This window comes from Marmota marmota, unplaced genomic scaffold (assembly GCF_001458135.2).
Source record: "Marmota marmota marmota unplaced genomic scaffold, marMar, whole genome shotgun sequence".
NCBI classification, from domain to species: Eukaryota; Metazoa; Chordata; class Mammalia; order Rodentia; family Sciuridae; genus Marmota; species Marmota marmota.
Genome location: NW_026000080.1, coordinates 2,025,794 through 2,048,997, shown reverse-complemented (window position 1 = coordinate 2,048,997; position 23,204 = coordinate 2,025,794). Strand labels below are relative to the sequence as shown.

Here is a 23,204-nt window from a genome sequence, read left to right as displayed (position 1 = left end):
AAAAAAAAAAAAAAAACAAAAAAACAAATTAGTATAACCACTATGGAAATCAATATGGACATTTCTGAAAAGACAAAGAATGGAACCACCATGTATATGACTCAGCTATTTCACTCCTTGATATTTATTCTAAAGACTAAAATCACCATACTATAATGATATACGCATACCCTTGTATATAGCAAAACAATTTACAATAGCCAAACTATGGAACCAGCCTAGGTGTCCGTCACTGGATGAATATGTAAAGAAAATGTGGTATATATACACAAGAGTTTTGTTCCACCATGAAGAAGAATGAAATTATGCAAAATAAGGCAATCTCTTGGGCTGGGGTTGTGGCTCAGTGGTAGGACACTAGCCTTGCATGCCTGAGGCACTGGGTTCCATCCTCAGTACCACATTAAAAAAAAAAAAAGATAAAATAAGCCAATCTCAGAATATCAAGGGACATGTTTCCTCTCATCTGGAAGCTAGAGAGGAAAAAGGAACAGAATCGGGGGTGGGGGGGGGCAAGAATCTCATGTAAATTTAAAGGTGATCAGTGAAGTAGGGGGAAGGGACCTGGGGAGGGAAGTTGGGAGGAATAGAGAAATACTGGGGAAGGGTTATTTGCCAGATTTATATTGTTATACTGTGTGCTTGTATAAATACATAACATCAAATCCCACCATTATGTACAACTATAGTGTACCAGTGGGGGAAAAAAGCAGAAAATGATAATGTCCTTGTTCATAGATAATACATGCTGTGAGGCAATTAAAGGTGAAGTATGACTGTCTTCTAGATATGACTGTCTGTTTTCATGTAGTAGGTATATGCATATATAACTACAAAGAGGGGGAAAGTAGCAAAATGTCAACAAGTAATCTATGTAGAATATATGGATGTTGACTGTATAATTCTTTCTACTTTTCTGTAGTTTAGAATTTTTTTAAATTAAAAATTGGATAAAAGAGGAAAAGTTGAAATAAGGAGATTAAAAGAAACATTTGAGACTATGAGGCATAAGTAATTAGAAAAAGTAGACTCTGTCAGAGGTGTGTGTGTGTGTGTGTGTGTGTGTGTGTGTGTGTGTGTGTATCCAACCATCTATATCCATCTACCCACCACCCACCCCCAGTACTGGTGATTAAAATTCAGGGTACTCTACCACTGAGTAATATCCCCCAACTGTTTTTATTTTTTTATTTTGAGGCAGGGTCTCACTAAGTTGCTCAGGCTGGCCTCAAACTTGAAATCCTCCTGCCTCAGACTCCCAAATTGCTGTGATTTCAAATATGCATCATCATGCCCAGCTAAGAATTATATTTTTGAGTTGAGCTTTAGTCATTTAAAAGAAATTTATAAGGTCATTAATCAGCTCTTCTAGTTGAAAGTGTAGTTTGCTCTTTTATGAAAATATCTTCTACATAGAAGATATCTTATCTTTAAAGTGGCTAAGCCAAATATGTGTGATTGGCAGCATTTTTTATGATTTTTCTTAAATCCATTCTCTCATTTGTTTAGATCATAGCCATATTTAGCCCCTCTTTGTTAAAACATTGGAACTATCTAGGATTTGCACTTTCTGTAGAACAACACAATAACATACACATACATACATGTTCCTTTAATTCATTTTCAAGTTAATTTCTAGTCATTTGAGTTAGTGTCCATAGTTTGCTCTAAGTTGCAGATCCTTTTCAGAGAATGTTCTCAACCTATAATGTGTATGCTAATCACTAGCTAAAATACAGTTTCTGATTCAGAATGGCCAAGATGGAGCCTGATATTCTGAATTTCGTAAAGGCTTCCACTTGATTCCCAAAACTGATGGTGCTGGTCATTAAACAATAATTTAAATAGCAATGATGTATACCATGATTTTCAGTGGAGAGATGAAGAGATATGTACTATAATTTTCCCAAAAAGCTTTACTTGCCTTTAAATTCATGCACCTGTTTCCCTACAAAATCCAAATTTCTTGGCCAGGCATGGTGGCGCACGCCTGTAATCCCAGTGCCTCAAGAGGCTGAGGCAGGAGGATCATGAGTTCGAAGCCAACTTCAGCAATGGCAAGGCGCTAAGCAACTCAATGAGACCCTGTCTCTAAACAAAACACAAAATAAGGCTGGGGATGTGGCTCAGTGGCTGAGTGCCCCTGAATTCAATCCCTAGTGCCAAAAAAAAAAAAAAAATCATCATCATCCAAATTTCTTACCTAGGCCAAGAGGCCCTATTAAATCTGGCCCTTGTCCATTGTTCCAACCTCTTATCTACTAACCATATTAGCCTCTTGATTCATTGACTTTTCCCACTTTCAAGGCCTCTGCACTTATTATTTTCTCTTAGATTATACTTTTCCTGGCTTCTCCTTTAGTTCCCTTTATATTATCCATTTAAGGTTTCAGATAGATTCAGTGCCATTCTCCTAGAAAAAGTTTACCTGGCCATCCTATATATTAAATAAATCTTCCATGTTACTGAGTACTATGTCACTTGTCCTTTCCTAGTACAAGTCAGCTTATAAAATTATCTTATGTATTGGTTTGCTTGCTATTTGCTTTTTCTCTGTAATAAGATCTTTAGGGACTGGGGTTGTGGCTCAGTGGTAGAGCACTTGCCTAGCATGTATAAGGTCCTGGTTTTTCAGTTCTTTTTTTTTTTTTTTTAAGAGAGAGAATTTTAATATTTATTTATTTATTTATTTTTAGTTTTTGGCGGACATAACATCTTTGTTTGTATGTGGTGCTGAGGATCGAACCTGGGCCCCATGCATGCCAGGCGAGCGCGCTATCACTTGAGCCACATCCCCAGCCCTGGTTTTTCAGTTCTTCAGCACCACATAAAAATAAATAAAGTTATTGTGTCCATATACAATTAAAATAAAATATATGTTAAAAAATATAACCTCTTTAAGGGCAAGAACTTTGTCTTCTTCACCAATATATCTCTTGTACTTAGAATAATGCCTGAGTCATAGTAGATACTCCATTAATGTTTTGTTAAATGCAATTTAAATGATTCTGGATAAACCAACTTAGATTTTGATAGTAGTTCTCAGCTAAGCATGACATCATGGTGGTATTTACTGAGAGAGTTGAACTACTGTAATTGATAGGAGTATGTATGTGATTTAGAAACTTCCACTTCCTCCATGAAAAAAAAAAAGAAAGAAAGTTGGGCAATACTGCTCTCAACTTTGGACAATAATCCATTACAGTAGAACTTTTCTTGTATTTTTATCCACCCACTACTTAGCTTTCCCTTTAGTGTGGAAAGCTTATTTTCTGGTTTAGTTTCATAAAAATATCCACAGCCATGCAAGTAATGTTTAAGTAAATGCCTTAGTAGAATTTTAGGATATAGTAATTACTCAAATTAGTAGTAGTATTCATTCAGTAGATGGTAATTGCAAAGTTGGAATCTGATCCAAGTATTCAACATGACATTCCTGCTCTTTTTATATAGTGAAAACAGTTTCATTTTTGATTACAGATAATCATAATGTTGAGCTTAACCTATTAAGAATGTATGTCTAGATACTGTTTGTTGTTAGTGATATAGTGTTTTCTTATAGTATTGGCCAAGATCTTACTCGACAAGCAAATAAGTTATAACACCACTACCTCCATTGCTTGTATTTTCCCTAAAGGTATCTTTTGATTACTTGCTAGCCTGACTTTGCTCGGGTTATAAAATCTGACAAAAATCAGAGTTTAGGTATCTGCTCCAGGCTAGCCACAAAAAACATTTTTTTTTATGTACTGTGTCTACTACTGCTGAAAAATTCTTATTGGTAGATTATTCCAGTCAGACTGAGAATTCTTTCTGAATAAAATAACTATGATGGCTTCATTTCTTGTCTTCAACCAAAGGGTTTCATTGTTTCAATCCCCCAAACTTCACCTGATACTATTACTTTTTGCTCTACTTTACCATTTTGCCTTCCACTTCATTAGTACCAAGTTTAGTCTCCATTTCCTCTTCTTACCCCTCTGTATTCCAGAGCTTGTGTTGTGGTCTTAGCAGAATGTCCCCATTGTAGATGAACACCAGGGGAACACAAACTGAAAGACAAAGCAAGCGGTCAGGGGAAGTGAGGAGGCAGAAAATGGAGAAGGAACTGGAACTGGGGTGAGGAAAAGGGAAATGTAGGTAAAAGAGTGAAGACAGAAAATCTTGGAGAACTATATTAAACATAGAGAAGTGACTAAATTAACACTTAAAAAAGAAGACTTTTTTTGAAGACACTTTTTTGGATTAGAACATAGGTATAGAGTTCTTGGGCTTTTAGTTTCCTTTCTATAAAGAGTACAGGATATTTTTGGTCCCTTCCACCTCTAAAATTCTGATTCTATAAATGAGAGTTTGGGATTGGTTATAACACTGGATGATTCATGACTTGTTCTATTCTGTGCTTTTAGTAAATTCTTCTCTCACTCCAACTGGAAGCACAGACTTCTTTCACAGAACTTTTTCTTATTTTATTAATGTTTAAACTATATTTCTTAGAGTATTTGGTCCCAGTATGCTTCAGGCATCACTGGAGGAGGGGGAATTTAAGAAGATGAGACCAGTTACACAGAATTCCCTCTGCTTCTGTCCTCCCCTTTCTGTTTTATGTATCATGGTGGTTTATAAGATTATAAACATCTGCTGAATTTTAGTATAGTTTTATTGAAACAGTATAATAAGGTTAACCTAGCTTGGAAGCTTCTAAAGACCTCAGACCTCCTTTGCAAGCACAACAAAAATACGCCTCATATGATGAATAAAATCAAAAGCTAGCTCCCACACATGCTGAAGCCTTGGTTCTCAATGTTGCCCCTGAACTAGATGTGTGGCCATCACCTGGGGACTTGTTAGAAGTAAGAATGTTCTACATTAAAACTTCAGCATCAGAATCTGCATTTTAAAAAGAGTCCCAAGTGATTGACTGTACATTCAAACTCAAGATGCCTGATATCAGTCCAAGTATTACACAGCTTCCTGGGCTATTCATCCCAAATTGAAGGACACAAATTGGATTAGGTATCAGTCATCCTCATAAGTTTAATTTAATGTTAGGTGGTTTGGAGGAAAAAGGATACTTGAAGTTTATATCTCTTATTTCTGCCAGAATCTTTCATCACAGTATACTCCAAGTTTGTACTATGGTCTTCTCTAAGATTTGGTTTATATAATAACATTTTCTCAGACTTCAATCTCACTTCTCCTTTCATTTCCCTCCCACACCACCATGTCCATGTTAAATCAGCTTCTGGGAAACAGAGATGAGTTGCTAAGTTTGTCCTAAGCTCTCTTTAACCACCACCTCCAATTTCTTATTCTTTTTGCTTTCTCTGTTTTTCTTCCATGTTTGTTTGAAATACTGGAACTCATTTTCAAAGAACCAAAAGTTTATATGAAGTAATTGACCATTAAGTGGTAACACTTTTCATGTTCAATACGTAGTTGTTTTGAAAAATACAAATTTTAGATTAACTAATTATTATTTAATTAACTAACAATTTCATTTGCCATTTGATATTTCCATTCTATTTGGTTCCTTATTTGAAGAATGAATAGGAAAGAACATGAGAACTTCAAATCACATATTTCTGTGGCTTTTTGTTTCAGTAAAAAAAAATTAATTAAAAATTATGTTCCAAAATGAAATTATATATTTTCTAATGGAACCTAAATTTATATACATTTGATTTTCAGATTTTATTTCAAGGGTGGGTATGTGTATAGAGAAGATAGTAAGTAAGGCTTACTTCATTTCCATTCTAAAAGCTTCATTATTTCTTTTATTAGTATATAGGTTATTAATACTTCCCTTATGTGATGGACAGACCTATGCTTTAGAGGCTGCTGTCATAGCTTGCAGATGCCTTCAGTGTAGTATGGAATGGTGGGCCTCACCACCCCAGTTCTCTGCACCGTATCTAGTCTTAAAAATCTATTTAACTATTTGGTATTCATCATTACAGAGATTTGCTTATCAAAAATCTGCCATTTTTCTTTGAGAAATTGTATATCATTGTTTGGTAGCTGGTGATATTTGTGTTTATCAAATTCTGGTATCCAATTCTTTAAAAATATTAATATATTTACACTTACTCAATTTTTCATATTAATCTTTACATACTTTCAATTCTAGTAAATTCAGAAATATTTAGATGTTTTGAATTTTTTTTATTTGATCGATATTATCTCTCTCATTTTACTAATCTTTTTATCAACAAGGTTGTGATACCTGCTCTTAAGTCTTAAAATCTCAGTCATCATATTTTCTTTAATCATTGGCTTAAGAATTACTTCTTACTTGTCGAATTGCAAATAAAAAATTATTTTTAATAACAGATTATTTGATAGATAGAATGTTCTTGTGTTGCTAGTGTTGCTTGCTTGCTTCCATATGTGTGTAAGGATTGAATATACTCCTTTCATCCCATGTAAATGTATACACTATACCGGGTTATATATGGTTGCATTGTGCAGTTTTGTTTCCAGAATCATCTTTTTTTTTTTTTTTTTTTCTGAGTGTGGTCATAGGAACTCTCTATGATGAACTGTTAGAGATTACAGTATAATTTGCTTAGTCCAAACCTATGTTTTCAGCCCTGTAATTCTGACAGTGGTGTGACTGGTTTTAAATTTACTTTCATCAAATTTCACTTTCTATAAATTTTACTTAACTAATGAGTATGTTTTCCCTTTCTAGGTACGGTTTGTGAAGAATATAACTTCCTGGAAAGAGATGAAACCAGGGTTTTATCATGGACACATTTCTTATTTGGATTTTGCCAAGTAAGTTGTACCTAAAATGACAAACCAAAGAATGCTATGTACTCTAGCAACCTAAAAAGGAGTAAATTTATTAAATTGTTATGCGTATGATTCCCCCCCAAAAGGAATATACTCACAACTTTGCCACTTTAAGATTATAAATATTCCTTCTAGTGCTTTGCTGCCCTCTAGTGCTCATAAATTGGCAATTCTCGTGTTAATTATAGAAATTCAAGTTAAATTTAGGTAATGATCTTTAAAGTTATTTATCATCATTATTATTCTGTATATGTTTCTTGTCCAAAGAGAATGATGCTTTTCTAGAAGAGTTCAAGTTTTCACTTGATCAGATTATGACTTAGCACATCATTGAGAATTGTGAAAGCAAAGAAACTCACTTTGTTATTAATGTCCCAGAGTTTCTGCTTCTCATACTTTGCCTTGACTACCTTGTTTTAGCTTTAAAGTTATGAGAATTAGAAATACATTTTTAAAAAATAATGAGTTTCTTTTATTTTTGAATTTACATGTGATTGGAGACAAAGTCTCATATCCCGTATTTTTGGGAGGAATGAGGTCAGGGTTATTTCTATCATGATTCTTCTAAGAAAAGTTCAAAAACTTACAGGCCTACTTTCAGTATTAAAGCACTATGTGGCCTCCTCTAGAGTCTGTGCTACAATAAATACTAATCAGAAAATGGGTTAAAAGTTATGGTTTAAACATATGAGTCTCATGAATCCATTTCAACTTTTTATATAGTGTACATCGTGCCATTCTAGTAAGACCTCAAATTCAAATGTTTCCCCTAATACTACTCCTGCATTAACTTCAGAAACACCAATCCCCCAAACAATCTTTTTATTATTTAGTCCTAGACCTGTTCAGTTTTTTAATTTAGTAATCACAATTTAAAGGAATATACCTTTACCCATGATGGTGGCCAGCATGAAGAAGGCAGCTGCAGGGGATGTCAGTATCACTTTGGAAGGTCAACAAAAGATAGATTTTCATGGAATACAAGTAGAATGACAGAGCTAAAGGAAGAAATAGAAGTAAACAAAAAACAGCTCCAAAATTTGAAAAATACTCATGATGACATCATGCTTGCAGATGAATAACTGCTTAATGATACCTTATCAAATTGGAGATGTTATCATTAGTTATTCTCTAGAAGAAATACAGAAAGTGTTAGAGGAAGCAAAGAAAAATTTGCAAGAAGAAATTGTCACCTTAGAATCCAGAATGGAATCAATTCAGTGGGTGTTAGCAGATTTGAAAGTTCAGTTATAGGCAAAATTTGGCAGCAACCTAAACCTTGAAGCTTGTAAAAGTTAAATATTTTATAATAATTTTAAGACTCTACTTAATAAACTTGAATATTATTTTAAAAAATAAAGTAATACACTTTCATGTATTTGTCAGCTTTAAAAGACATTCTGTATAAAATTTAAAAGGAAAATGATATCTCACTCTCCTAAAATTTGAATAGAATGAAATATTACTGATTCAGATAAATAATAAGTCTTAACTTTCTTGAAAATTATATAATTTTAAAAAAGGACTTACCCAAATAGTACATGCATAAATGATATATTCCTGTTTCTAATTTCTTCCATAGTACTCAAGCTCTTTCAATAAAATGGTGACTTTAAAGTTAGATGTACATTTTTCTATAAATAATTCATACTGCAATATTGAAAACATTTTATAGGCAGCTTTAAAATAAACTAATTATTTTTTCTTTGCAGAGGCATTGAACCAATTTCATAAACTTCATTCATATGCATATTTTCCCTCAGGGCTGCATTATCCTTGAATTGAATGTTTGTTACCCTTTCACCTAAATGATTTATTTTTTCCACACACAGCTTGGTTTCTAATACTTCAGGTTTTCATTATTAAAATTATGTATTGAGTGCTTTTGCTTTGGGCAAAGTCTTGTACTCAGAACAAAACTCTGGTATATGCTGAGGTTCTTGTATTTGAAAAGTATAAAGCTTTTTGAAAGGAATAATCTTATTTATTAAATACTGACATGCATGTTTAAAAGTTTGAATATTTTAATAATGGTTCTGATGTTATAAAATACTGTGAAAAATTTTAATAGACTTTTGCAAAATTTGAAACATCTAAACAAAATCAACTGGGAGAAATGTATTTAATGTATTTTAATGGTAAAGAACTACTGTAGATGTAACTATATCTTTTTGATTATCTTTTAGCTCAATAGCCATGTACTCCATGAATGTATAAGGAAAAGGAAAGAAGCATCACTTCTAATTTTTTTTTTTTAATTTTTATTGTTGGTTGTTCAGAAACATTACATAGTTCTTGATATATCAAATACTTTATTCTTCAGGACATTTTTTTGACTGACATAGTACTTTGTGGAGTCCATTAAAATATTTGCTTTCGGATGAAAGTGATGAATTTGATGAAAGAAATACTTAATCATGTATTTTTCAGTTGCTTTAGTGGAGACGTTAAAAAGAGCATGAACCCCAGGAAATAAGATAGGCACATAAAAAATGAAAAGTCATTTCTAGATTAGACTAATTAATTATTTACTAAGAACACATATACTGTTTGCAAGCTTATGTCTGTCTGCTCAAGCCGTAAGCCAGGTTTCTTTCCCCCCAGAACTTTAGGATAATAACAAATATATATTTTTTCACATTTTGCATTCCTATCCTGTCTTGCTTCCTTTTTATTTTAATCTTATTCTTTTTCAGCATATTTCCTAGTTCTTCCTTCCCATTTTTCCCTTAAGTGCTCCCTTTATTTTGTTTTTAGTAGTGGACAATTTAAAAATAATGTAGATATAATAAATTAATGCCATAAATTTAGATATTTTCTAGTTTAAAACTATATAGGTTGGACATTTTCAAAATGTCCTACACTGTAGAAAATATAGTTAAGTTACAATTCTTAATCCTAATGAGTCATTGAAAACCTCACTTTTTTTCTAGACTTACTAGTTCATAATATTTCAGTATAAACAGTGAAAATTTTAGATTTCCTTTCCCTTTTAAATTCATGCTATTTATTTATCAGTAGCATCTATTAAATTTGAGCCATTCTAATAAATATGTACTAAATGCCCTTTTTAAAATAGATAAATAAATAACAAATACCAATAAATCATTCACTTTTTTTGAAACAAGACAATGGGAACTTCCCATTAGAATTGAAAAGCTTCTGTGACCCTTTAGGGCTTAGAGAGTCCAGAATAAATATGAACAATACAAGGTATAAATGTCCCTGGTGAGATTGATGCATAAATAGAGATGTTAAATCTGGTGTGAAGCAGAAATCCAAAATCATAGTCCTTCCCAAAGGCTATTTAACCCTCTTACAGCTTCATCATCTCCCTTTCAGACGTGGCCAGTAGATAAGGTTCATTGCAAATGTTCTGAGTATGCACTCATTCTTTCTGCTGCTGTTCACTCTTCTGGCTATGCCATCTACAGAACATAGTTGTGAAAAAATGAACCTAGTTTTAGTTTCTCACTTTTAAATACCACATATGTTGACATAGCAAGAATGAGGTTCTTAAACCATCTTTTAACTAACCTGCTGATAAGATTGTGGGCTTTTTTTTTGATAGCCAAATGCAGAATCTGCCAAATATACTCTTCTTTTCCTAAGCAGAACATTCTAACAGGCCAGTAGTGTGAAATAGTTTATTTTCCTTGGATAAAGATGTGTATATTATATATATATATATATATATATATATATATTTTTTTTTTTTTTTTTTTTTCTTCCACCTGAGTCTTCCACAGTTCAAATTAATTGTCAGGATTAAAGATGAAAATTGTGACTGGAGAACTTACTTTTTCCCATATGTAAACTACCTGCTTGGGAAAAGATTTAAAACAACAAACCATGTTAGCTTTGTTTCCCAACCAACTGAGCTGTGAGCCCAGATTTTTTTTCCAAATGCCATTTTTATTATGCCCACCTTGTGTTATATAATTCCTTGCCCACATCCCTTCATGCCTATATAACTATTTCATAACAAATAATTCTTATCCATTTTCAGAATGAGTTCACTGATGATCTCATTAAAATCATAATTCATACATTAAAAATGTTCCCACAAACACCATTTGCTAGACAGTAAGAAAAGTTTTGTGATGTGCTATATCCCCTTTTCACTGGTGCCTAGTAAGAACTGCTATCTACTCTACATGTAAGGGATAAGAAGAAAGGGGAAAAAGGAAGCATTTGTGTTCTAGGAAGAGGTAGTTCCCAAGGAATGGCTCAGAGTGGGGTAATGACTAGTAGAGAGTATAGAAGGAATTCCCAAGGAATTCCACAGTTTTAAGAATGAAATCATTATACAGTTATTCTGTATTCTTCCCTTCTTGTATCTTCCTACTAACTCCCAGCTCTGTCAGCTGAGGTAACAAGAATGTATTTCCAATGCCTCCCTACTCTCCTGACTACTGGGTACACTCTCCCACAGAAAGATTTTTATAAATGATACATTCTCTAACAATCTATTTGATCCATCTATATTAATCTTCAACCCCTGTGTGTTGAGTGTGGTGCTGAGCACTAGATAAAGCCATGAACAAGAGGAAAACAGACTCTGCCCTCATGGAACTACTAGTCTAATAACCTAATGTAACAGTGCTGCCTATCTGCAACAGTACTGTTTGCCTCTTTAAATATTTGAGAAATAAACTCTTACTGCATTATTCTCATTTTTAAATACCATGTATGTTGACATGGCAAGAATGAGGTTCTTTAACCAACCAGCTGATAAGATTATGGGCTTTTTTCTTCATCTCTTTTGATAGTCAAATGCAGAATTATTATTTATTATTGATTGTCTCTACCCTCAAGTGATTTCTAATGCCATTTGGGGAGAAAAGAGGAGCAGGAGAAACACTAGTAGGACAAGCTGAGTTAAATTTCCTGATGGCACTAGCTCCAGGAACCAGAGGTATCCAATGAAAGCAGATAGCATTAAGTGCTACAGTCATCAGGAAAAGAGGTCACAAGATTTTCTTATAACTCCTCTACTAAACTTCAACCTTTTAAAATAAGTCATATCAAGACATTTGTCTGCTGAAATCTTCCAGTGCCCTCCCCTGGCTCCATAAAAATTGTGCTTACAATGGTCTACAAGGTCCACACAATATGCATTCACTTTACCTCCATTCCTGCCTCTTTACTCTCATCCTTTGTTACTAGTTCCTCTTTGATTTTGCAACCGATTGATCTTACTATTCCTCAAACTGCCTGACACTGAGAAACTTCAGAGCCTTCATTCTTCCTTCTTCCCTAGATAATTTCTCCCAGATATCTGCATGGCTCCCTCCTCATTACATAAATCTATGATGCCTTCCTAAAAACACACCATTTTGAATGGCATTCTCCCTTACCTGCCCTCATATTCCCTTTCATTGCATCATTTTTCTCCTTAGTGTGTTTTACTATTTGAGATATATTCACATATGTATATGTTTATTTTCTCTGCCAGGTAGAATGTTAGCTCCAAAAAGGCAAAGAGTTTTGTCTCCCCCTACCTCCTGCACACAATACCCACACTTCTATTTTCCTAGTATCTAGAATACAGTTTGGCATATATTAGATACACACAAAGTTTTTGAGTGAATTAATATAAAGGAAGAAAAAAGGGAAGAATGAGAATGGCATTCTAGTTAAGGAAGACAGGATGAACAAAGGCACATGAGGAGGAATAAATGATACAGGGGAGGAGGTAGAAGAGGCAGACCCAAGTTGAAGAAAAGAACCAATAAGGTGGTAACTAAGACATGTCAAAACAAATGTAAGATAACCAACCAAAGGAGTTTAGTCAGGTTTTTTGTTATTGTTGGTGGTGGATCAATCCCACTGCCTCCCACATGTGAGGCAAGTTGTTCTACCACTGGGCTCCACCCCCAGTCCCCAGGAGTTTAGGTTTGATGTTATCTGATCAACAGAATTATTTCAGATTCCTAAGAAGAGTGATCTAGCAAATGGTGTTTTAAGACCATCAGTTGGGAATTGGTATGGAAAGTAGATTGATTGAAAGGGAAAGAGACTGCATACAAGAAAACCAACTAGATTATTTCAGTCATCTAAGCAAAAGGCCAATGAAAAGGAAAGTGGTGAAGAAAGAATGATGAAGATTGGTCAAACCTGTGAGAAAGGACAAATCAAAAGGACTTGGTAACTATTAAATGAAGAATAAAGGAAAGGGAAGAGTCAAGACATTTCAAGACTGGGACAAAGCAGGATATTAGGACAAGGAGCCAGTTAGACAATTCAAGGGTCTGCAGGTGTTGCTATAGTAAAAATCATCTGTGGTCCATTAACTCTCTCATTCTCTAAGGAACTAATGCTGAAAATTTAATGTCTTCCGCTTCTATTATGTCTTTAAAATCAGCAAAAGTGGAAAGTAGCTTCAAATGGTCACCATTGGGTGGACTAATACTGTAGTTACGTATAATGTTTACCTTGTTTAGTGAGCCAGAAATGACAACTCATTGCTGTGTAGGTATGTGCTAATTTGAAAGGGACTTGTTTACTTGAACTAGGAACTCCAGAAGGCTATGGAATTAACACTTCCCATATAATTCTTGCCAGTAAAGTTTAAAATTATTTTTCATTCATTATTCCTTTACTTTAGCTCTCGCCCATGTCCCATGCAGGCATTGGGAATGGGGTTCCCCTCAGTGGAATGGGCTGGCTGAGTAATAAAAGCTAGGAAAAATGGAATGAGAATAAAACCACAGAACACAGAAAATATTTCAAAATCAGGGGCGGGCAAGCCAATCATACAGATCGAGTTTCTATACTAATGGCAAGATGGAGCCCATGCCTGCCTTATTTATATTGGGGGACATCAAAGGCCTTCCATAGAATGTTCTTCACCAAGAAAGGTTAAAGGTGGGCTGTCCAGTTCCCATCTCTGGAGCTACTATGAGGGATCTTCCTAGTAGAGCAGAGATAAAGGTCATGTGCATTGGACAATCTATTTTTGTGGAGAGCTACAGATAGTTCCCAAAGTTAAACCTAAAATCTCCTTGGCTAGCATACCAAGAGAAGACTCTCAAGTAATTCACGGGTGGCTTCCCACATTCAGCCATAATTTTAAATATATATTTATTTTTAATTGACATAGTAATTATATATAGTTATGGGGTATACTCTGATATTTAATACATGTATGCAGTGTCTAATGATTAGATCAGAATAATTGGCAGGTCACCTCAGATATTTATCATTTGTTGGGAATGAGAACACTAAATCCTCTTGACTAGCTCTTTTGAAATATTCGATTAATTGTTGTCAACCAATGTTATCCTATTCTGTTAGAAGTTGTTCATGCTCTCCAACTCCTGTACCTGTTAACCAACCTCTCTTCATCTCCTACTCCTTCAACACTAGTAATCACTGTTCTGTTTTGGAGATTCACATATAAGTGAGAGCAAGCAGTATTTTTCTTTCGGTGCCTGATTGTCCTCTAGTTCCATTCATGTTGCTACAAATAATAGAATTTTTATTTTGGCATGACTGAATAATATTCCTGTTTATGCATGCGTACACACACACACACACACACACGTGTGTGCACATGCTGTATTTTCTTTATCCATTAATATGGATACCTAGGTTGATTCCATATCTTGACTGTTGTGAATAATGTTGCAATAAACACATCAGCACAGATATTTCTTCAACATACTTATTTCATTTACTTTGGATATATATATACCCAGTAGTTGGATTGCTGGATCATATGATAGTTGTGTTTCTAATTTTTCAAGGGAGCTCTATGCTCTATGCTGTTTTTCATAATGACTGTATTCACTTTTAATCCCATCAATATCATACAAGTTCCCTTTTCTCCACATCCTCATCAGCATTTGTTTTGTTTTTTTTTGTCTTTTTTAAGCATTTTAAAAATTTATTCATTTTTAGTTGTACATAATAGTAGAATGTATTTTGACATATCATACAGAGATGGAGTATAACTTCCTTTTTTGTCGTTTTATAAAGCCATTCTAATGGGGTGAGATGATATCTCATTACGGTTTTGATTTGCATTTATTCGTGGTGGTGAGTATTTTTTCTCAGGTGTGTTGGCCATTTATATATCCTCTTTAGAGAAATATCTATTCAAGTCATTTGCCCATTTTCTAATAGGATGTTTTTTCCCTTGCTGTTGACTTGAGTTCTTATGTATTCTAGATTTAGTTTGAAAATATTTTTTCCTCTCTGTAGGTTGTCTTGTCAGTCTATTGATGATTTTCTTTATTGTGCAGAAGCTTTTTAATTTAATGTAACTTGTTAGTTTTGCGTTTTTTTGCTGTTTGTATCATATTCAGAACATCCTTGCCCAGACCAGTGCTCCATTTCTTCTGTTTTCTTCTGGTAGTTTCATAATTTCAGGTCTTAACTTTTCAGTATTCTGTATATTTCAAGTTGATTTTTGTAGATGGTGAGAAAGAGGAATCTAGTTTTTTTTCTTCCTTATATGGATGACCAGTTTTCTCCACATCATTTATTGAAGAGACTTTCCTTTCTCTAATTCTTGCTGACTTTGTCCAAAATGAGTTGGCTATAAATTTATGGATTTATTTCTGAGTTCTCCTTTCTGTTCTATTGGTCTGAGTATCATTTTTTATTCTAGTACCATTCTGTTTGTGTTACTATAGCATTCTGATTTGTTCTTTTTATTCAGTATTGCCTTGGCTATTTGAGGTCTTCTGTAGGTCTCATACAAATCTTAGGAGGGTTTTTCCTTCTGTGAAGAATGTCATTGATATTTTGATAGGAATTGCATTGAGTCTGTAGATCCCTTTAGATAGTATGGACATTTTAGTAATATTAATTCTTCCAATGCATAAACTTGTGATAGCTTTCTGTTTTTATATCTCCTCTTCAATTTCTTTCATCAGTGTTTTATAATTTTCATTATAGAGCTCATTTGTTTCTTTGGTAAATTTTATTATTAGGATTTGTTTTTATAGATTTTATGACTAAGATTTCTTTCTTGACATTTTCTCAGCAATTTCATTATTGGTATATAACAGAGTTACTGATTTTTGTGTGTTGATTTTATATCCTGCAACCTTACTGAATTTACCATTTCTAACATTTCTTGGTGGAGTCCTTTTAGATTTTTCTATGTTATACATCATATCATCTAAAAACAGTGAGATTTTTACCTCCTTTCCTATTTTAATGCCCTCTATTTCTTACTCTTGCCTTATTACTCTGGCTAAGACTTGCAGCACTATATTGAATAACAGTGGTGAAGGTGGACATCCTTGTTTGTTCCTAATTTTAGAAGAATCAGTTTCAACTTTTTCTATGTATTATAATATTGGCTAAACAGTTTCATTTTTGTTGAGGTATTTTCCTTCTCATATAACTTGTTGAGTTTTTATTATTAAAGAATGTTCAATGTTAGCAATGCCCGTTCTGCATCTATTGAGATGATCACATGGTTTTTAATCCGTGACTCTATTTATTCTCTCTATTATTTTTATTTATTTACATATATGGAATCTTCCTTGTATTCCTAGAATGAAACTATGTTCATGGTATATAGTTTGTTTGTTTTGTACTGAGGTTTGAAACTAGGGCCGCTTTACCACTGAGCTCCAGTCTCAACCCTTTTTATTTTTTACTTTGACACAGTACTTCACTAAGTTGTTCAAGCTAACCTTGAAACAACCGTTGCCTCAGCCTCCCAGGTTGCTGAGATTATAGACTTGTACTACTGCTCCCAGAAGTGTTTGGTCTTTTTAATGTGTTGTTGAGTTTGATTTGCAAGGGTTTTGTTAAGGATTTTTGCACCTATCCTCATCAGGAACATTGGTCTATAGTTGCTTTTTGTGTGTTGTGTTCCTGTCAGATTTTAGTAGCAGGCTAATGTCAGCTTTGTAGAATGAGTTTGGTCAAGTTTCCCCCCTTTCCATTCTTTGTAATTATTTAAGAAGATTTGGATTAATTGTTTTTTAAAGGTTTGGTCAAATTAATTCAGCAATAAATTCATATAGTATTTGGCTTTTCTTTTCTTTGTTATTGGTTCAATCTCATTATTTGTCATTGGTCTGTTCAAGTTTTCTGTATCCTCATGTTTCAATTTTGTAGATTTTTGTGTCTAGGACTTTATTCATTTCCTTTATGTTTTCTTCCCTGTGAACTTCCCTCAGTACTAATTTTGCTGTATCCCATAGCTTGATATGTTTTGTTTTCATTTTCTCTCTAGGTTTCTTCATTGACTCATACATTTCTGCTAGGGTTTCCAGTTTGTTGGCATATATAGTTGTTCCTAATGAATCTTTGTATTTCTGTGATAGCAGATATCCATTTTCATTTCTGATTTTATTTACTTGGGTCTTCTCTCTCTTTCTCCTTCCCCTCCCCATTTGATTAGGTTTTGTCAGTTAACTTTTAAAAACAAAAAACAAGAAAACAACACTTCTTTGTTTCATTGATCTTTAGTTTTAGGGTTTCGTTTTATTTTTTCTTTTATTTTGGTTTCTATTTTGTCTGTTTCTGCTTAGATCTTTGTTATTTCTCTCTGCTAGTTTTTTTTTTTTTTTCCTTGCTTTTCTAGTTAGCCTAATGATACAACTCAATATTGTATCATTAGGCTATTTGTAATCTTTTTTTACTTGTTTGTTGTCATAGGCAATTGTTGCTGTGTATTTCCCTTAGTAGTGTTTTTGCTATATTCCATGACTTTTGGAATATGTTGTTTTCGTTCTCCATCTTGATTTCTTTATTGACCCATTGATTATTCAAGAAAACATTGCTTAAGCTGGGCATGGCCACACAAGCTTATAATTCCAGTGATTTAGAGTCTGAAGCAGGAGGATGACAAGTTGAAAGCCAGCCTCAGCAACTTAGCAAGACCCAGAGACCCCATCTCAAAAAATATTAAGGTCTGGGAGTGTTGCTCAGTGGTAAAGCCCTCTTCAGTTTGATCTCCAATAAAAGAGGGAAGAAGGTGAACTAAAATAAAACGAGAAATCAATATGAGAAATTTTAGAATTGCACAAATTTTTGGAATGGAACAGTTGTTAAATTTGTATGTATTTGTACAATTCTAAATTTCTCTTATTGATTTCTAGTTTTATTCCATTATGATTCGAGAAGGAACATTCTCTAATTTCAATTTCCTAAAAATTTTGTTGCAGTTATGTCCTAATTATGGTCTACCTGGAAAATGCTCCATGTTGTACTAATGAGAAGAATAAAAATTCTACATTGTGTTAAATATTCTGTAAATGTCTGGTAGGTCTATTTGGTATGTAATACAGTTTAACTCCAGTGGGGTTTTTGTTGGTTTGTTTAATGATCTAACCATTGATCAAAGATCATAGTAAGTTGTTGAAATCTCTAGTTATTACTGTATTAGAGTCTCTCTCTCTCCTTTTAGATTTAATAATGTTTGTTTTATATAATTGGGTGTTCCAGTGTTAAGTACATATATATTTACATTTGTTAATTTCCTCTTGTTGAATGTATCCCTTTACCATTATATCATGACCTGTTTTGCCCCTTTTTACAGTTTTTTACTTAAAATGTACAGTTATTCTGTGCATTTTTGGTTTCCATTTGCAGTGTGTAATTTTTTTTCCATCCTTTCAGTTTCAGCCTGTGAGTATCTTCACTGGTGAAGTGAGCATATCACTACATCTAGTTTTATTATCCATTCAGTTAGGCTCTATTTTTTTAACTGGAGAATTCAACCCATTGCCATTCAAGGTTATTACTGATTAGTACAAACATACTCCTATCATTTGCTTTTTTTTTTTTCCTGGTTGTAAATGTTCTTTGTTCCTTTCTCCCTCTTCCTCTTTTGTTCATCCTTCATGTTTGGTGATTTTCTGTGGTGATGAGTTTTGATTTTCTTTTATTTATCTGTTCTTTTAGTAATTTTTGTATTTTCTCATGTTTTTATGATAGTAGTTATCATCCTTTTGCTTCTAAGGTAGGACTCTCTTAAATATTTCAGGTCTAGTGATGATGAATTTCCTGTTTTTGCTTGTTTTAGAAACATTTTATTTCTTCTAAATTTCTGAATGATAGCTTTTCTGGTCAGAGTATTCTTGGTTGGCAGGTTTGGTTTTGTTTGTTTTCCTTACAGGAATTTGAATACTTCATCCATTTGAAATTTCGTCCATTTTCTCTTGGCCCTTCAGATTTCTGTTGAGAAGTCTGCTATTAGTTTCATGGGGATTCCCTTCTATAAGACTTGACACTTTTGTTGTTTTTAGAGTTTTCTCTTTGTCTTATGCTTCCAACAGTTTAACTATAATATGCCTTAGAGAACATTTTTATTGATTGAACTTTTCAGGGTCTTTTGATCTTTCTGGACCTGGATGTTAATATCTTCCCCAAGATTTCGAAAGTTTTTAGGAGTTCATTGAATAGATTTTCTTTGCCTTTCCCCTTCTGTATTCTTTTCTGGGACTCCCCAAAAGCAAAAAGTTACTCACTTAATGGAGTCATGTCAGTCCCGTCCCAGGCTTTCTTTAATTTTTTTTTTTTTTTTTAATTCCTGGTCAGGCAATTCTTCAGTTTCCTTTTCTTTGGGTTTGTTGCTAAAGAGTTTAGTTTAGGCTTCTTGTATCCCTAAGTTGATAACTTATCCATTGGCAATCATTTGCCTTTACCACTTTTATAGGGTGGCTTTCATTGTAACAAACTTTCTCCTGGTAATGTGTCCTAGGGTGTTGGTTTGATAGGCTGTGTTGGCTTTGGCTGCTTTAGCGTAGTGTCTGTGTTTCTGATTCAGTTATAATCAACATTGGTGATGTCTGTGTGTACCTCAGTGGCCTAGGCTACAGAGATATAGAACTGTACCATTAGCTGGGATGCAGCTTTCATAGATATGGTAGGTTTGCTGCCAGTTCTGGGTGTAATGCACTTAGCTACAGATACAGGACACCTGTCAGTTTCCAAGGGTTGCATGAGGGGAACCACCCGGCCAGGCCTGGGCAGGTGAGGCACAACTGGTGTGGCAGCAGAGGCATGCTACTCATCAGTTCCCAAGGGCTCTGGGAGGGTGGGGGTGCTATAGTATACCCAAGTGGTTGTGACACAGTGGATCCAGTAGTGAGGTAGGGTGCCTGTCAGTGTCTGAGAGCTACTTGGAAGCCAGGCCACACCAGTGGGCCAGAAGAGGTACTAATCAGGTCACCTCACAAGGTCTCTGGGGTTTGCTTCTAGAGTCAGTGTGCCGAGGTTCTGTGAACAGGCTGCCCAGCTGCTCTTCAGATTCCTTTGCCTGCTGAGCTACTCAGAGCTGGATACTTGACTACTTCCTCAGTGGTGGGTGGCTTGGCAAGACACACCTGAGTGTTTTACCTAGGATTCTACACGCCAGCTCTCTTGGGGAAGAAGGCCTAGTTGTTGCCCCATGATTTTTTAAATATTTTTATTTCTCATTTACTTTATTATGACATAAATAATGATGAAATATTTCCCAGTCTTTATGTATTCTATTTTACTTAAATTCATTTCTTTTCTTCTTTTCATATAGGTCAGTACTTAAGAATACAACATAATTTCTGGACTTTATTAAAGAGAATAAAATGCTGATTTCAGCACTTGTACTTTTGTTCTATTTCAGATTTGGTGTGAAGAAGAAGCCAATTTATATTAATGTCATAAGGGATCCTATTGAGAGGCTAGTTTCTTATTATTACTTTCTGAGATTTGGAGATGATTATAGACCGGGATTAAGGAGACGAAAACAAGGAGACAAAAAGGTAATACTTAGTTTTTAAGACATTATCATACAGATAATTGTTTATTAAATGCAATGGCTGATGCTGTTTTTAAATTTTTTGTTGTTCCTGATAATAAATGTACTGTTTGCTACTGTGGAAATTTTGAAAGGAACTCCAAAGTATATAGCAGCAGAAGTAAAAGTATGTATGTAGCTAATATCTTGAAATATGCATAATTTCTTGTGATTTAAAAAAAATATTTTTCTTGGCCTAGTACTGAATATCCACTTTATTATAGTCCTTTTAATAATTTTCCAGGGCTGGGATGTAGCTCAATGTTAGAATACTGTTGAGAGCCGCAGCTGAAGCGGCCCCAGCAAACTTCCAGCTGATTGGCTCCTCTGCGGTGAGGCTCATTGGGCTGTTTCCCCGCCCTTTCAGACCACTGAGCTGCTCATTGGGGGACTCTTTTGGCTCCGCCACGTGACCCAGCCAATCCGGGAGGATACAAAATGCCACACCAAGGCAATTGACGGCTCCTTTTGGAATAATTGTACCACCGATGACATCATCAGCAAAAATACCCCGGCACTACCACAAGTCACTGCACCAACAGATAGTTCACAGTGCATGCAAGTGATACATAGTCCAGGCAAGTTCTGCAAGCAGTTCAAAGCAGAGGAATTCATTAATATGTCCATTTCCTCCCAAAGCAAATCGACTTTTTGATTGAGCATCACTTGTTGAGTTACATTATTCATTGATGCATCAGTTTATACAGTTTGTTGTGATAGCTACTGCAGAAGCTGTAGTTTGGTTTTATCTTTGTCTTCACCGGCACTGGGATGAAGATAGGAATTCTGGCAATGATGGCTAAAGAAAAAATTATGTAACATTCCAGCAGGCACTAAAAGAAAGGAATTTTCTGAACAATTTACATTATCCTGAACAGAATTATTAAATATAATGAAAAGCAAAGGTGAAAGTAAACAAACAGATCTGTTATTTATTTATTTATTTATTTATTTTTAGAGAGAGGTGAGAGACAGAGAGAGAGAATTTTTTAATATTTATTTTTTTTAGTTTTTGGCGGATACAACATCTTTGTTTGTATGTGGTGCTGAGGATTGAACCTGGGCCGCTCGCATGCCAGGCCAGCGCGTTACTGCTTTAGCCACATCCCCAGCCCCAGATCTGTTATTTAAATGCCGCAGTCTGGCTGGGCATAATTCAGGAGCCACTTATCAAGCAGGAACAAACTTTATTTTTAGAATGCACACTGCACCCCAGGAGCTCTCCAGGAATTCCCCGAGAGTCCAACCACCACCTCTGGCCTTCCAAGGAGCACCTCAACCAGCGTCTTTCCGCTCTTCAGTCCGATTGGCTGGGTCGCGTGGGCGGAGCCAAAAGTCCCCCAGCGAGCAGCTCCATGGTCTGAATGGGCGGGGAAACAGCCGAATCAGCCTCACCGCAGAGGAGCCAATCAGCTGGAAGTTTGCATGTGTGAATGTGTGAGGTCCTTGTCCAGCCCTGGGGTGGAGGGAAAACTAGGAGACCATTAAGACCATTATAATTATTGATTAATAAGATGAGTTTTCATATATAGTTTGGTTCTCTTAGTCTTAATGATGGCAATTTATATTTACTTGTAATCATCAGGATTAGTATTTTGCTAAAGCAGCTATTCAGACAAGAAGAGAATAATGGGTGGACAAAGTTTGTATCAGGTTCAGATTTGTATTGTCTTCCATTTCAGTGCATCCTCTAGAATATCACCAGATTTATATTTCTAAGAACTATACTCATTTTTCCCTTTTCTAGCAGAATACCTTTATTGGGATCTCATTGCTCACAGAATTACCTAAGGCATAGGAAACATAATCTGACAGGATCTGAGACCTACCTCTCCTGTCTTAATTTTCCACCAGGCGCCCAGCCAACTGCTTCAACAATATGAAATGTCGCTATCCTCCAAATTTATTATCAATTCATATTCTTTGTACATGTTATTCCTTATTTAATATGCCTTTTATTCACTCTGAAAACTCTGTTTACCTTTCAGATTTCTTAACATTTCCTCTTCCATAGTCTTTTCTATTGTACTCAAGCAGAATTAGTCATCCCTTTTAACGTTCCCAGAGCATGCCATCTCTACTTTTTTTTCTATTTATTTATTATTATGTGGTGTTGAGGATCGAACCCAGGGCCTCACCCATGCTAGGCGAGTGCTCTACCGCTGAGCCACACACCCATCTCTACTTTTAAACATTTATATTATTGTCTTCCCCCAAATGTAGTGAACTTCCTGAAGCATGCATTTATCTTTGAGTCCTAGTACTTAACATGGTACCTAGTTTATATGTAAGCGCTTAATAAATGACTTAATGTGTAAATTATGCACATTTTAAACTTTAAAATGTTGTACAGGAGTGATGCTAAGTATGTTATATATAATAATCAACATGTAACAAAATTTTTTAAGTTAGGTGTTTCTTCTTTGTCACATGATGGGGCAATATATTTTTGTTTTGTTTTCTAGAAATTGTATTTCTTTGCTTAGTGTGAAAACATTAGTTAAAATGTACTGACTCAAACACAAATAAGTAACCAAATCTTTTTTCCCAGGGTACACCTATATTTAAGCATTAATTTTCTAAAAAAATATTATATTCTACAGAATTTTGTGAAATCTATTAACATAATTCTTTTGTGGCCTAATACTTTATA

At 34.6% G+C, this 23,204-nt stretch overlaps 1 protein-coding gene and 1 pseudogene across 2 annotated transcripts in view; both read left to right on the top strand.

Annotated features, from left to right (window-relative positions):
* Positions 1 to 23,204, top strand: part of Hs2st1 (heparan sulfate 2-O-sulfotransferase 1) — a 170,886-nt gene that overhangs the window by 126,364 nt on the left and 21,318 nt on the right. For both annotated transcript variants that reach the window (XM_048814972.1, XM_048814973.1), the window contains exons 3-4: positions 6,695 to 6,780; positions 20,378 to 20,516. In XM_048814972.1, the coding sequence (XP_048670929.1) occupies positions 6,695 to 6,780; positions 20,378 to 20,516 (225 nt within the window). The remainder of the gene's footprint in view (positions 1 to 6,694; positions 6,781 to 20,377; positions 20,517 to 23,204) is intronic.
* LOC107158266 lies at positions 6,797 to 8,097 on the top strand (annotated as a pseudogene).